This window comes from Rhinopithecus bieti, unplaced genomic scaffold (assembly GCF_001698545.2).
Source record: "Rhinopithecus bieti isolate Rb0 unplaced genomic scaffold, ASM169854v2 scaffold_34281, whole genome shotgun sequence".
In the NCBI taxonomy this organism is placed as follows: Eukaryota; Metazoa; Chordata; class Mammalia; order Primates; family Cercopithecidae; genus Rhinopithecus; species Rhinopithecus bieti.
In genome coordinates this window covers 408,474-424,979 of record NW_016814762.1, presented here as the reverse complement: position 1 = coordinate 424,979, position 16,506 = coordinate 408,474, and the positions used below count along the sequence as shown (strand labels likewise).

Here is a 16,506-nt window from a genome sequence, read left to right as displayed (position 1 = left end):
CGCGCTCCTCGGCGCAGGGAGGTCCCGCCCCGCGTGCTGGACGCGGCAAAATGGTGGTAGCAGAGGAGGTGAGCGGAGGGTTTCCCGCGGCAGGTGAGGCGCTGGGTGTGCGGGGAAGGTGGGGTTGCTTAGGGGTTCGGGGTGCAGCCAGCATCATGTCCTCAGCACCAGGGCTTCGGCAGAGGAGCCTGGCGTGGGCGTACTTGGACTCCGGGGACCTTTCTAGACTCCGCGTGGGGCAGCTCGGAGCACCCTGGCCTGCGGGAGAGCGGGGTTCCAGGCTGGCCCCGGCTCTGCAGTTCAGCCAGGTGCCTGCCGCTCGCGGGGCTGGGTCGCAGTACTGGTGCCTGGCGCCTCCCTTTAGAGACCGCAGTAGCTCCAACCATCGCATCCCTAACTGGGCCACTAGTTCTCTGATTGACAGACCCGCTGATATCTTCCCCGCTCACTGTGTTCTGAGTAATTGGAGAGTCATGTATTCACTACACGCCAGCCAGAGTGGTCCTGTAAAAGCGTACGTCCAGTGTAGATATGCTTCTGCTTAAAACTTTTGAGTGGCTCCCACTGCTTTTGGAACAAGATCCAAACGCCTTGCCGAAGTCGACAAGGCCCAGCTTGATTGAGCAGAAGATGTAATAGGAGATGAGGAGTGGGGGCTTCTGCAAAAGTGCTTGGGTCGCTCAGGCTTTTGGCACATTTTGCTTGTGCACCTAGTTCTTTCTACCTTAGGGCCTTTTATTGGGAAAGTTGGGGTAAGGATTCCTGACCTGTAAAAACTCTTCCCCAACTTTTATCCTGGTCTGTCTGGTAGATCTCAAATGCTACCTTCCTCAAAGAGTCCTGTAACCTTGGTTTTCTCTTTATACAACGCTCTGTATATTTCTTGCATTCGTGTAGTCTGTAATTTGTATTACTCGTTCATTAGTCTAAGCTCTTGGAGGGCAAGGGTTTTCTCTAGCTTGTGGTGGTGGCTCCAGTCCCTAATATAGTGCCTGGCACGTAGAAGGTATTCAATCAATTTTGCTATTTTATGTTTTCGAGACAGAGCCTCACTCTGCTGCCTAGGCTGAGTGCAGTGGTGTGATCAAGGCGCACTGCAGCCTTGACCTCCTGGGCTCAAGCGATCCTCTCACCTCAACCTCCAGAGTAGCTGGGACTACAGGCATGCGCCACTATACTCGGCTAATTTTTAATTTTAATATACGTATATTTAATGCATACATATATATTTTCAAGACAGGGTCTCACTCTGTCACCCAGGCTGGAGTTCAGTGGCGCCATCTCAGCTCACTGCAACCTCTGCCTCCGGGGCTCAAGTGATTCCCCTACCTCAGCCTCTCGAGTAGCTGGGAGTAACTGGGACTACAGGCACAGGTCACCGCGCCCGGCTAATTAAAAAAAAATTTTTTTGTAGAGAACGGGGTCTCACTATGTTACGCAGGCTGGTCTGGAACTCCCAGATTCGATATCCTTGCGCCTCGGCCTCCGAAAGTGCTGGGATCACAGGTGTGAGCCACCACACCCTAGCAAACACATTTTGAATGAATGTTAAGGACCATCTGCTCTGCAGTTTGACGGGTAATACAATTAGGGCTTGGCATGGTGGTTTCTATTTCCTCCTTGTAAATGGCCATGCGAGTTTACAACTCTTGGAGAATGAGGAGGGGGTCAGGGAATATCTCCTGAATCTGTAGTGTAGACTTCTTCTGGGAGAGGACAAATAATAATGGATGAGGGCATTTAGCCAGAGAAGGTGTGTAGTGCCCACCAGAAGAGGTTCTTGCCTTCATAAAATTGTTAACACGACATGGTTCCAGGTTTGTTTGATTTTTTTGAGATACAATCTTGCTCTGTTGCCCAGGCTGAAGTGCAGTGGTGTGAGCTTGGCTCGCGGCAACCTTTGCCTCCCAGGTTTAAGCAATTATCCTGCCTCAGCCTCCCAAGTAGCAGGGATTACAGGCACCTGCCACCACGCCCACTAACTTTTTTTATTTTTAGTAGAGATGGGATTTCGCCATGTTGGCCAGACTGGTCTCAAACTCCTGACCTCAGGTGATCCACCTGCCTTGGTCTCCCAAAGTGCTGGGATTATAGGCGTGAGTCACCGCGCCTGGGCTCTTCCAGGTTTTGAAAACACTGTGGTCCTGGTGTTCGACTCAGCAACATCACAGATAGGAAAGGAATCCTATGGATTTAAGTTCTTTACTATAAGTTTTTTTTTTTTTTCCCTCCACTTCAGCTAGGTAACGTGCCAGTGTAGTGAAGTTTGAGGGGAGGCACGTCTGACACAGGCGCATGAACATCCAGTCATCACGCTTGTGAATTACAAAAGGATCACTCTTAACCTTTAAGTAACTTCAGAATTGATTCCACGTGGACCACAGGATTAGTAGTTCAGGACTCTACCATGTGGCTCCTATTGACAGTGTTTGACACCTGGTCCAGTTTTACTTCACCAAACTGATTGATTTAATGTGCGTGATTGTCCAAGCCTTTCTAATTGGATGAAATGCCTTCTCCCTCCACCCCCTTTTCTCCTCCTGCCTCAGCTGAATCCACCTTTTAAGCCGTCCCTGAACATTCAGCCAGATATGGCCATTTCTTTCTCTATTCTAGCATTTGTTGGACACAGTTTTCCAACGCACATTACAGATTCTGATAGTTCTAGATATTCTATCTGTAAAATAAGTGTTAGTACGAGATAAAGTGGATTATAGCAATGCTGTTAAACTGCTGGTTGCAACCCATTGATGGGTCCTGACCAGCAAGTAAAAGTGCAGCTGGGTGCTGTGGTGCATGCCGGTAGTCTAGCTACTTGGGAGGCTGATGTAGTAGGACCTTGAGTCGAGGAGTTCAAGGCTGTAGAGTGTAATGATCATGCCTATGAATAGTCACTGCACTACAGCCTGGACAGCAGGGAGATCCCATCTCTTAAGAACAGCAGAAATGAAATAGAGTGTATCAGAGGGCCTTGTTCGTAGGAGGTCAGTATTGTTTCGTGGAACTTTTAGTTATATGCGTATATGCAGGTGTGTGTATTGAGGCTCATTGTAAAGTATATTTCTTACTTGGGTTATCAGAAAGTTTGAAAGCCATTAGACTGGGGATATGTATGCTGGGATTTTAGAAGTAGAGTTTTACCTGGACAAATTGTCTACTTTGAACTTGACTGCCTGACCGAGTTTGTTCAGGGAAGATTGTTTCTAATCTATTTGTTTTTTGTTTGTTTGTTTTGGGGACGGAGTCTTACTCTCTCGCCCAGGCTGGAGTGCGGTGGCGCGGTCTTGGCTCACTGCAGCCTCCGCCTCCCGGGTTCAAGCGATTCTCCTGCCTCAGCCTCTCAAGTAGCTGGGATTACAGACATGCGCCACCATGCCTGGCTAATTTTTGTAGTTTTAGTAGAGACGGGGGTTTTGCCATGTTGGCCAGGCTGGTCTTGAACTCCTGACCTCAGGTGATCCGCCTGCCTTGGCCTCCCAAAGTGCTAGGATTATAGGTGTGAGCCACCAAGCCCGACCTGTTTCTCATCTATTTGTGTAAGAATTCCATGTTTACTTACTCAAGATAACTTCAAAAGAAAAAAACTCTGGCCAGTAAAATGCCATAGGAATGTTTAGGGATCTGTGGCGTAGGCATTCTTTCTAAAGTTTCCTGAAGATGCACCAATGTTTAACAAGAAAGGAAGGGCAGTGTAGAACACCTATTGCTTTCTGAATGGTAAGAGGAGAGGGTATTGGGAGAGCCCACACCTGCTGAGGAGTGCCTTTAGGCTTTGAGCGGTGGTGGTTCTCTGCCTCCCAGACATAGATCTCTTTGGAGAGACAGGCCATACAAGACTTGAATCTGGTGACATTTTATTTATTTGAAGCAGAATTTTTTTAGTTGAAGGAAGGTTTTAAAAAATTGCTTTTAAAATTAAAATTTGAATAGATAAGTAGTAATCACTATAAAAAATAATGAAGCATAAGGAATGCTAGTGTTAGCTGGGAGTAGGGCGCTCACTTGTAGTTCCAGCTGCTGGAGAGGCTGAGGCAGGAGGAATGCTTGAGCCCAGGAGTTTGAGTCCAGCCTGGGCAACATAACGAGACCCCATCTTAAAAATAAGAAGAATGGTAATACCATGAACATTTATGTTCCCACCACCCAATTTAAGAAAAAGAACAATACTTTTGAAGTCTGTGTACCCCTCCTTGATCCCATCTCTCCCTTCTCTTTTAGAAGTGAACTGTCCTGATTCCCTGCTATGCTTTTTAGTGTGATTCCTGAAGAATGTATCATTCCATTTTGCATATCTATAAATTTCATAGAAATGGAGTCGTATTGCATGTGTTGTGTGATTTGCTGTTTTTGCTCATCATTATATTCCTGGCGTTACCCATTTTTAGGTTTATGTGTTGCTGTGATATATTGTTTAGATGAAAGTTTTCCCGGTTTGACTTGCTCTATCTTCATATTTTTCCTTAAGCTAAGGGTTCAGGATACAAAGGCAGTATTGGTGGCACTTCTTTACCAGCACCCCATCTCTTCTCCTAGCCTTAAGGGCTGTACCTAGATGAACCTGTGAGGCTCATTTGACCCTTTTGGAAGCACTGAAGCCTGCTGAAGTTTCCAGACATCTGTATAAATCTGTTGTAGTTTTTTAAATGTTATATGCTGGATGTAAAACCAAGTAACTCCTGCTGGAAACATTTACAATATTGATTAACAAATACTGTCAGTGGCTTTGACATTTTTGTCAGTTTCTTGATTTTCCCCCCACTTTTTGTCTCCCCTCCCCCCTCCACATTTTGGGGCATTATGCTGTTAATAGATTTTTTTCTGTTCGTTTGTTTATACACCTCCTGTTTCCTTCTGATGTTAATAGGTTTCTGACAGACTTGTCCACAAGAATTCAACTGGCAAGGCTGCTTTTCTGTGCTAAAACTGGGGAGCTGGTGGGCACCATGAAGATCTTCTGCAGTCGGGCCAATCCGACCACGGGGTCTGTGGAGTGGCTGGAGGAGGATGAACACTATGATTACCACCAGGAGATTGCAAGGTACTGGCTTGGTTTATAGCAGGCTGCAGCTGGGTGGGGCACTGATCTCAAAGCAGATGCCTTGGGATCCAGTCTGAGCGTGGGCTAGACTGTCACCCAGTGCTTATGATGAGTGCTGGTGTTGGTGCTGAGCAGGTCTGCTCAGCCAGGTAGGTATATGTGGCGGTTAGGCAAAGTCATACTTGTGTGGAGTGTCAGACATTATGTAGCAGCCTTAGCAGAGTCTCAGCATCTGTTTAGTGGAGCAAAGAAAACCCAAGCCTCAGTAGTGTTGAGGAAGTTGAATCATTTACTTGCCTTACTGAAATGGTGACAGTGTTCATCATATGGTTAAATTCTTTTGGATGAAAAAAATGAATTTTTTTTTTTCCTTTAGAAGAAATATTTAAAAGTATGTGAGTTGTTGGCCAGGCACAGTGGCTCATGCCTGTAATTCTAGCACTTTGGAGGCTGAGGTGGGCAGATCACCTGAGATCAGGAGTTTGAGACCAGCCTGACCAACATGGAGAAACCCAGTCTCTACTAAAAATACAAAATTAGCCGGGCATTGTGGCTCATGCCTGTGATCCCAGCTTACTTGGGAGGCTGAGGCAGGAAAATCGCTTGAACCTGGGAGGCAGAGGTTGTGTTAAGCCAAGATCGCACCATTGCACTCCAGCCTGGGCAACAAGAGCAAAACTCTGTCTCAAAAAAAAGTACGTGAGTTATGTAGCAATCGTTAAGTGCATTCGGTGTGCCAGCATTGTGCTAAGGCTGTGGATACCAGATGAGGAAGATCCCGTTCTCATCTTCAAGGACCATGCAGTTTTGTGGAAGAGACGGGCACATAAAAAATTATAGCACAAAGGCCGGGCACGGTGGCTCACGCCTGTAATCCTAGCACTTTGGGATCACTTGAGGGTCAGCAGTTCGAGACCAGCCTGGCCAACATGGTGAAACCCCGTCTCTACATAAAAGAATTAGCTGGGAGTGGTGGTGGGCGCCTGTAATTCCCAGCTACTTGGGAGGCTGAGGCAGGAAAATCACTTGAACTCAAGAGGTGCAGGTTGCAATGAGCCGAGGTTGTGCCACTGCACTCCAGCCTGGGTAACAGAGTGAGATTCTGTCTCAAAAAAAAAAAAAAAAAGATGACAGCACAGTGAGATAAAGGCACAAAAGGTCATGGAAGCAACAAGAACCAGCTGGACTTGGGGTGGGAGGTAATGTTTGAATAATTTCTCAGTTCTAAAGGAAGAGAAGCTGAAGTCTGAGCTGTAGGGATTACATGTAAGCTTTCAGATGAGCCAGTTTGTGACTGGGTGCAGTGGCCCACACCTGTAGTCCCAGCTACTTGGGAGGCCAAGGCAGGAGGATTGCTTGTGCCCATGAGTTCAAGTCCAGCCTGGGCAACATAGTAAAACCCTGTCTCACAAACAAAAAAAAGACCAAAAACAGGCCGGGCACTGTGGCTGACGCCTGTAATCCCAGCACTTTGGGAGTCCAAGGTGAGCGGATCACCTGAGGTCGGGAGTTCAAGAACAGCCTGACCAACATGGAGAAACCCAGTCTCTACTAAAAATACAAAATTAGCTGGGCGTGGTGGCGCACACCTATAATCCCAGCTGCTCGGGAGGCTGAGGCAGGAGAATCACTTGAACCGGGGAGGCAGAGGTTGCCGTGAGCTGAGATCGCGCCATTGCACTCCAGCCTGGGCAACAAGAGCTAAACTGTCTCAAAAAAAAAAAAAAAAAAAAAAAAACACACAAAAAAACACAGATGGGCTAGTTTGGGGAGCAGCTAGCAGTTTAGCGTGTCTGGAGTGTGGTGCAAAAGTACTATGGTAAGAGAGGCTGCCGAAAGCATAGGCGGGGTCATTTTGTAAAGGATGGTAGCAAAATGCAGGAAGAGGAACACAAGTTTAAGTCCGAGCTCTGCCACTTCTCTACTCTCTCGGCCAAGTTACTTCTCTGAGCCTTAATCTAACATAATATATACTTCAATATGATAATACATTATCTCACAGTGTAATACAATTATCTTAGAATTGTTTGATGATTAAGTGTAATACAGTGTCTGGTGCAGAATTAGGGCTTAAAATTTTTTTTTTTTTGAGACGGAGTCTTGCTCTGTCGTCCAGGCTGGAGTGCAATGGCGTGATCTTGGCTCACTGCAAGCTCCGCCTCCCAGGTTCACGCCATTCTCCTGCCTCAGCCTCCCGAGTAGCTGGGACTACAGGCGCCTGCCGCCATGCCCGGCTAATTTTTTGTATTTTCAATAGAGATGGGGTTTCACCGTGTTAGCCAGGATGGTCTCCATCTCCTGACCTCATGATCCGCCTCCTTCGGCCTCCCAGAGTCCTGGGATTACAGGTGTGAGCCACTGCACCTGGCCAGGGCTTAAAATATTTCTAAACATTTTGGACATTTTCTTGTTTTGTTGTTGAGACGGGGTCTTACTTGTTGCCCGGGCTGGAGTGCAGTGGCGCAATCTCGGCTTCTTGCAATCTCTGCCTCCCAGGTTCAAGCGATTCTCTTGCCTCAGCCTCCTAGGTAGCTGGGATTACAGGCACCTGCCACCACACTTGTCTAATTTTTGCATTTTTAGTAGAGACGGGAGTTTCACCTGTTGGCCAGCCTGGTGTTGACCTCCTGACCTCAGGTGATCCACCCGCTTCTGCCTCCCATAGTGCTGGGATTACAGGTGTGAGCCACTACAGCTGGCGTGGACATTATTTTCTAAGTGATAAACAGGAGAGAAAGAGGATTGGATTGCATTTTGGAACACTCACTGAGAACAGCATGGAGAGGAGAGCATTTGGGGATATTGCAGTCCCAGAGCTGCATAGTCCCAGAGGAGACAGCTCGGGGGAGCTTGAGTTTGGTAACTCACTGCATATGATGGAGGGAGAGAGAAGATTCAAGAAGTACCACGACTTCTGGTTAGAATGACAAAGTGGATGGGAGTGTAAGGGAGAACCCAGGAGGAATGGGTGGCGTCGGGGAGAGGAACACGATGGAGATCGGGCGTTTAAGTTTGGACATCCACATAGAGATGCCAATGGCAGGTAGAATTTTGGGTCTGGAGACAGAATTTCTAGTTGTTAGAATTGAAACTGGGAGAGGTTGCTGTTTCTCAAGGGGATGTGAAATGCGAAAGGTAGAGGGCTGAAGAAGGAATCCCGGAATAGCTGAGGAGGCAAAAGGGAGAAGGACGAGGGAGATGGCCCTCGTGGAAAGGAAGAAAGAGGGAGTGTCTAGCAGGGTCAGAGGCACTAGGAAGTCCCAGATCCTGATGACTGACATCAGCTGCAGGAGTGAGCTGGTGGTGGTTACCGAGAGTGATGTCAGTGGAATGGTGGGCAGCAGGCGTGTGAAGAGACCAGGAAGGTGGTGAGTGAGATGCCTTTTAAATAGCAGAGGTAGAAATGACTACGTTTCAGTTAAGCATCCATAGCTGGCTTCAGATACAAAACCTTGACATGCCATTAAAAAAAAAAAAAAAAATCCCCCTTCTTTCAGTGCAGCGCTCCTCAAAGTGTGGAATGTGGACCGCCCGTGACACAATTGCCTGGCGCGCGTTAGCCCAGCCTTCTCAATGAGAGAGAGAGTGTGTGTTGGGGGGAGGAGGGAGGGACTCTGCATTTCAAGTAAGCTTTCTGGTGATTCTGGTGTTGACCCAAGGCTGGAGGGCCTCTGTTTTAGTGTGACCTCCTTAGCTGTCCCCTAGAATTCCCAGAAAGTGTGGGAGGGCCTGCCTAGTTTTGGGTGCTCATCCTGACCCCGCCTGAGTTTCAATGTGTGAATTACTGCAATAGGAAATATGGAGAAGTGACTCTCCTCCCTTTAGAACGGTATTGGTGAACTCTTAGTTTTCCCTGATGATGTTAAGTGAACATACCCAGTGGGGTGCCTGTCACATATACAGTGGGTGTATGTGAGTGCTTCTCTTTCCCCAGCTGCTCTCCCTAATATTACATCAATGGTTATCCCCAGGCACAGATGTACGCAAGGTTAGGTCAAGTATTAGGAAGACTGAGTCTGAGTTTCTCCTGAGGAGGAAAATGTATAGCATATAACAAGATCAGGACGCTAGTGGCTGTGGAATTACTGTGACAGGGCTAACTGCTGAGACCAGCTCAGTAGTGGAGACCCTAACCCAGTGGTGCTAGAGGAATTAAAGATACACACACAAATACAGGGTGTGGAGTGGGAATCGGGGCTGACAGCCGTCAGAGCGGAGAGCCACAAACAAGAGTTTTACCTACTTATTTATTGACAGCAAGCCAGTGATAAACATTGTTCCTATAGATTATAGATTAAAACGGGGAAACAAAGGGATGGATCTGGCTAGTTATCTGCAGCAGGAACATGTCCTTGAGGCACAGACCGCTCGTGCTATTGTTTGTAGTTGAGGAACACCTTAAGCGAAAACTGCCCTGGGTGGGCCAGGTGTTTCTTGTCCTCATTCTGGTAAACCCACAACCTTCAGTGTGGGTATCATAGCCATCAAGAGCATGTCACAGTGCTGCAGAGATTTTGTTAATGGCCAGTTTTGTGGCCTGTTCCCAACAGCTAACTACTGGAGCGTTTTTAGGTCTGAGAACATCTTTCTCTGAGACTTTTCTGCAGCACTAGAGAATAACAACTTAAAACTCTATTAAAATAAAGTGGCCAGGTACAGTGACGGATGCTTGTAGTTCTGCTGAGGCAAGAGGATCTCTTGAGCTAAGGAGTTCAAGACTGCAGTGCCCAATGATTGAGACTGTTCATAGCCATTACACTCCAGCATGGGTGACATAGCGAGATCCTGTTTTTAAAAATAAAAAAATAGACCAGGCGCGGTGGCTCACACCTGTAATCCCAGCACTTTAGGAGGCCAAGGCTGGCGGATCATTCGAGGTCAGGAGTTCAAGACCAGCCTGGCCAACATGGTGAAACCCCATCTCTAATGAAAATACAAAAATTAGCCAGGCATGGTGGTGAGTGCCTGTAATCCCAGCTACCTGGGAGGCTGAGGCATGAGAATCGCTTGAACTTGGGAGACAGAGGTTGCGGTGAGCCGAGATCACGCCACTGCACTCCAGCCTGGGTGATAGGGTGAGACCCTTTCCCCCCGCCCCCAAAAAAATAAAAATAAAAGACAACCAAAAAATAGTTTAAAATAGATGACACGTTTGTTCTATCTGTTTAGGAATGTTTTTATATATGTGAATACTCTTGTGTGTTGATGTGTATCATGCAAAGGTTGCTGACCTGTCTTTTTTGTTTTTTAGGTCCTCCTATGCAGATATGCTACATGACAAAGACAGAGTAAGTGTAAAAGGAAACTATTATCTTGATGTGGGGTGTTTTGAAGTCTTGGATTACAAGAAGGTTAAAAATCCCTGGGGGTCATGATGTTAAATGACACTGAGAGGCAGTATGGTGTAGTGGTCAGCAAATCTGTTGAGAGGCTGGGTCCTGCTTCTGGCTCTGTTTTTTTGTTGTTGTTTAATCTCCCAGCTTTAACGAGATGAAAATTGTCTATATTTATGGTATACAATGTGATGAATGTATGTGTTGGTGTGAAGTGATTAAATCAAGCTAATTAACATATCTACCACCTCATACTTTTTTGTGTGTGGTGAGAACATTTAAGATCTACTCGCTTAGTAATTTTTAAGTGTACTTTATTAACTATAGTTCACCATGCCGTACAGCAGATATCCAGAACTTATTCATCCTAACTGAAACATCAGATCCTTTCCCTCAGCAGGTACCATTCTTGGGTTTCTATGAGTTCAACTTTTTTTTTTTTTTTTTTGAGACACAGTCTTACTGTCACCCAGGCTAGAGTGCAGTGGCGAGATCTCAGCTCACTGCAACCTCAGTCTCCTGGGTTCAAACAATTCTCCTGCCTCAGCCTGCCTAGTAGCTGGGATTACAGGTGTGTGCCGCGACACCTGGCCTTCACTGTAGTTTTCATTGCCGTTTTTAATTTTAATTTTTTTTTTTTGAGACAGGGCCTCTGTTGCGCAGTGCAGTGGTGTGATCTTGGCTTCACTGCAGCCTCGACTTCCCGGGCTCAAGCGAGCCCCCAACTCAGCCTCCCCAGTAGCTGGGACTACAGGCACGCCACCACGCCCGGCTAATTTTTATATGTTTTGTAGAAATGGAGTGTCGCCGTATTGCCCAGCCTGGTCTTGAACTCCTTAGGTGAAGTGATCCACCCGCCTCGGCCTCCCAAAGTGCTGGGATTATGGGCATGAGCCACCGCGCCCGGCCATCAAATACCTTTTCATATGCTTATTTACCATGCATATATCTTTGGCATAGTCTAGGGTTATGAACATAGGTGTGATTCTTGATAGACACTGCCACATTGCCTTCAAAAAGGGTTCCAGTTTCACTGTAGAATCTTCAAAACTGGGTCATTAAAAAGTGACAGCTAATTTAATGGCATCGTTAAAGTGAAGGCTGTGCCATCCCTGGTTTACAATTGAGGACACTGTTCATCAATTTGTTTTTAACTTAAAAAATAAACAAGGCCTGGCACGGTGACTCATACCTGTAATCCCAGCACTTTGGGAGGCCGAGGTGGGTGGATCATGAGGTCAGGAGATTGAGACCATCCTGGCTAACACGGTGAAACCCCATCTCTACTAAAAATACAAAAAAAAATTAGCCAGGTGTGGTGGCGAGCAGGGCCTGTAGTCCCAGCTACTTGGGAGGCTGAGGCAGGGGAACGGTGTGAACCCGGGAGGCAGAGCTTGCAGGGAGCAGAGATCCTGCCACTGCACTCCAGCCTGGGTGACAGAGGGAGACTCCGTCTCAAAAAAAAAAAAAAAAAAAAAATTGTGGTAAAACACGTAACATAAATGTACCATACTGATTGTATCCAAGACATAAATGCACACTTTAACGTGAATAGTTCATAAGAATATTTTCTGAAAAATATTTCACCCAGACTAAACATTTTTGTGCTTTACTTCAGAGGCAACGTTATTTCTTCTTCTTCCTCTTCTTTTTTTTTTTTTTTGAGACGGAGTCTTGCTCTGTCCCCAGGCTGGAGTCAGTGGCCGGATCTCAGCTCACTGCAAGCTCCGCCTCCCGGTTTAACGCCATTCTCCTGCCTCAGCCTTCCGAGTAAGCTGGGACTACAGGCGCCCCCACCTGCCCGGCTAGTTTTTTGTATTTTTTTAGTAGAGATGGGGGTTTCACCGGGTTAGCTCAGGATGGTCCCTCAATCATCCTGACTTGTGATCCGCCGTCTCACCCTTCCCAAAGTGCTGGGATTACAGGCTTGAGCCACCGCGCCTGGCCTTTTTTTTTTTTTTTTTTTTAATGGAATAGTCTCCTGTGTTGCCAGGCTGGAGTGCAGTGGTGCGATCTCAGCTCACTGCAACCTCCCCTCCCCGAGTTCAAGCGATTCTCCTGCCTCAGCCTCCCGAGTAGCTGGGCTTACAGGCACCTGCCACCACTCCCGGCTAATTTTTTGTATCTTTAGTAGAGACGGGGTTTCACCATGTTGGCCAGGCTGGTCTCCAACTCCTGACCTCAGGTGATCCACCTGCCTCAGCCTCCCAAAGTGCTGGGATTACAGTTGTGAGTCACCACACCATGCCTGGTAATTCTAAAGAATATTCAGTTCTAGATATTTTCTAATTCCTATCTGATTTAGTCTTGTGCCTATCAGTTTAGAAGTGTGTTTCTTCATGTTCGAACATGTGTTTTTCTCGAGTTGTATTTCTGAGGTTTCTGCCTTGTTTTGCGCTGTGGCCAGAGAGTGTTGCCCTTTTGATGACAGTTCTGTATTAGCTGTCTACTGCTATTTAACAAATCACCTTAAATTTCACTAGCCTCTTAACATTTCTTACTAATTTGGCAGGTCATCAGCCTATTTAAAAGATTTGCACATATTTTTTCCATCATCTTTAGCTATTTTCAACAGAAGGGTCACTGTGCCTATTGAGTCAGACTGTTACAGATGAAAGATGTATCTGTTTATGTTACTAAAGACCAGAACTAAAAATCTTCATGATGCAAAGAAGTTATTTTCTGATGGGGAAAATACTTTTCAGTCAAGCTCTCTGAGTTAAGAGTCGGTAAAGGAAAATAGAAGCCACATTACATATGCAACAGAGGGACTTTAACACAAGGAGCTGGTTACCCAGCTGTGGGAGGGCTAGAAAGCAAATGGGAACGCTGAGCAACCTAGCAGTAGAGACTGCAGGGAACAGTTACCTTGCCTAGGGCTGAGAAACTAAGGAAGAAGATTAGGGTTTCCAGAAGCCACAAGCATTGAGGAGAGATCCTGTGGACCACTGTCCAAGTACGGCTGCAGCTCTGAGGGACCCAAGGAGTTGGTTATGGGATCACTGGGAGAAGCTGGAGTCTGCAATTAACTGCCCCTACCGAGAGGACCCTCATGAGAGCAGCAGCATGCAGAAAGGAGCAAGCCTACTCTGTCCTTCTACCTTCCAGTCGCCCTCTTAGTCCTCCTCTTGGCTGTACCTAACAGTTGGAAAAAGGAGAACATGGTTTCCAGGGCTCTGGCATCACTTAGTAGAGGATAGAAGAGTGAGTAAGGAGCAGGGACAGTCGGGCTGACTCACAAGGCCTGCCCAACTTAGCCAGTGCTGTTCCGCCAGGGGCCAGAAAGGCCACAGGGCCCTGACTTGCACTGCCGCTGCCAGCTGTGACTCTAGAACTTTGCAAAGCACCTTTCCACTTACTTACAATAACTGGCAGTAAGTGACGGCCGTGTCTTCCTTAGAATGTAAAATACTACCAAGGTATCCGGGCTGCCGTGAGCAGGGTGAAGGACAGAGGACAGAAGGCCTTGGTTCTCGACATTGGCACTGGCACGGGACTCTTGTCAATGATGGCGGTCACAGCAGGCGCCGACTTCTGCTATGCCATCGAGGTAAGCCACCCCCTTCAGGTGTGTGTCCTGCTTCTTGCATGGGAAATCTCCTATGCTCTTGGACTTTACCCATCCGTTCCTTCACAAACATTCGTGGAGTGCTCGCTCTGTGCCAAGCACAGAGTGTATAGAGATGAGTCAGACACAGTTCCTTCCTCCAGTGGCTAGTTTTCTCCTCTGTCAGCCTAGGCTGCACATCAGAATCACTAGGAGCTTTAGAAAATACTTACAGCCTGGGCATAGTGGCTCACACCTATAATCCCAGCACTTTGGATGGCTGAGGCGAGAGAATTGCTTGAGCCCAGGAGTTTGAGACCAGCTTGGGCAACGTGTGAGATCCCGTCTCCACAGAAAAACTTTTAAATATTAGCTGGGCATGGTGGCACGTGCCTGTGTTCCAGCTATTCTTGAGGCTGAGCCCAGAAAGTCAAGGCTGCGGTGAGCCATGTTTTGGACTTTATGTGAGAAAGCAAAAAATTACTTCTACCGTGTTTAAGCCAGTTACTGTGGGACTTTGTTGTTTCCAACTAATCAGTATATGAACTCAGTTTTGTAGGGGAAAGTATTTAAATACATGCCCCCACACCACCACACTCCAGCCTGGGTGACAGAGTGAGACTTTATCTCAAAAAAATCAAAACAAAACGAAGTCTAAGCAGAGTCTCACCCCTGTAATCCCAGCACTTTGGGAGGCCGAGGCGAGTGGATCATGAGGTCAGGAGTTCAAGACCAGCCTCACCAACATGGTGAAACCCCATCTCTACTAAAAATACAAAAATTAGCCGGGCGTGGTGTTGCGCGCCTGTAATCCCAGCTACTCAGGAGGCTGAGGCAGGAGAATCGCTTGAACCCGGGAGGCAGAGGTTACAGTGAGCCGAGATCGTGCCACTGCACTCCAGCCTGGGTGACAGAGTGAGACTCCATCTCAAAACAAAACAAAACAATCTTATGCCTAGTCCCCACCCCTAACAGATTTTGATTTAACTTTTCTGGGGTGAGGCCTGAGCCTTGGGACTTTGGAATGTGCGGCAAGATTGAGGACCACTACCTTGAATGTCCCTGCAGAGCCAGCTCTCATGTTTACCAATTTGTCATCTCTTTAATAAAACGTGAAACAGCTTAAGCCCACAGAGCGAGAAAATTAAAACCAAACAAAATTAAAATTAAACGTTATTCTTCTCAAATAATGCATATTATTGTAGGACAGTTGGTAAATACCAAATAAAAATAGTATGTTGACTCAAAGTTAAGTACCATTAACATTTCGATGTATATTCTTCTAAGTTTTTGGGGCAGGCAGGGAGCGTGTATATAAATACTTTCCCTACAAAACTGGATTCATGTAGTGATTGAGTTGGAAATAAAGCTCTAGCACGTAAAACAAACAGACTCACATGTGGCCCCTCACATGGAGTGGAAACAACAAAGAGTTGGAGGTGCTTATTTATGTTCAGGGAGACGAAGAGTTCAGGAAAGATTTCTGTACTGGGGATTCATGCTGCCCTGGGAAGTGGGGTTTGATTTGGCAGGTGGGGCTGGGACGGGGAAGGCTCAGGCTTGCCTAGTGATCATGAGGTCAGTGTGGCTGGAGCGTTGGTTGTTGGGGGAAAGGGGAAGGAAGGCTGGGAAGGTAAGGGAGGGCCTCCAAAGCAGTAGTTCCTCCTTATCTATGGTTTCACTTTTCATGATTTCAGTTATCTGTGGTCAACTGAGGTCCAAAAATATTAAATGGAGCCAGATGCGGTGGCTCAGCCTGCAATCCCAGCACTTTGGGTGGCTGAAACAGGTGGAACCCTTGAGTCCCAGAGTTGGAGACCAGCCTGGGCAATATGGTGAAACCTCGCCTCTACAAAAAGTTGCTGGGCATGGTGGTCTATACCTGTAATCCCAGGTTGAGGTGGGAAATTGCTTGAGCCTGGGAGGTGGAAGCTGCAGTGAACTGTGATCATGCCACTGCACTCCAGCCTGGACAACAGAGTGAGACCATTCTCAAAAAAAGAAAATTAAATGGAAAATTCCAGAAATTATTTGTAAGTTGTAAATTGTGTGCCATTCTGAGTATTATTACATAATTGTTATATTTTTAGTTATTGTTATTAATCTCTTATTGTGCCTAATTTTTAAATTAAACCTGGTCATAGGTAAGCTTGGAGGCTGGAGCAGTTCCACCATGAATGCTAATCCTCCACGCTGACTTCTGACCAACCCCAGCTTCAGGAATGCCTCTAAAATTTCCGCTCTCATGCACTTTGATGTAAATCCTGCCCTCAGGTCAGAACAACTTTGATGTTATCATAAATACATACTTGCCATAAATCCTGCCCTTAGTCAGATTTGCTGTGGTATGTAAGTCCTGCGTCTGAGCCATAACAGTGTGGGGGCCCAGTGTCTCACTGCCCGAGACAAGGCTTATGTTTGTACATTCCTATAAAATGTGTCTTTCTGAGAAGCTGGATTTGCCAGTCTCAAACTCTCAGCTCCCATGACCTCTTGGGGTAGGTTTGCGTAGAGCTGCCCACCACGGAACAGTATGTGTGTATGCATAGCCAAAAAAAAAAAAATATATATATATCTATATATATATA

At 46.7% G+C, this 16,506-nt stretch overlaps 1 protein-coding gene across 1 annotated transcript in view; it reads left to right on the top strand.

Annotated features, from left to right (window-relative positions):
- Nucleotides 1-6: 6 nt before the first annotated feature.
- Nucleotides 7-16,506, top strand: part of PRMT7 (protein arginine methyltransferase 7) — a 46,316-nt gene continuing 29,816 nt past the window's right edge. The window contains exons 1-5 of the mRNA XM_017852187.1: nucleotides 7-93; nucleotides 4,865-5,038; nucleotides 10,290-10,326; nucleotides 13,772-13,921; nucleotides 15,376-15,431. Coding sequence (XP_017707676.1) covers nucleotides 4,944-5,038; nucleotides 10,290-10,326; nucleotides 13,772-13,921; nucleotides 15,376-15,431 — 338 coding nt within the window. The 5' untranslated portion in view covers nucleotides 7-93; nucleotides 4,865-4,943. The remainder of the gene's footprint in view (nucleotides 94-4,864; nucleotides 5,039-10,289; nucleotides 10,327-13,771; nucleotides 13,922-15,375; nucleotides 15,432-16,506) is intronic.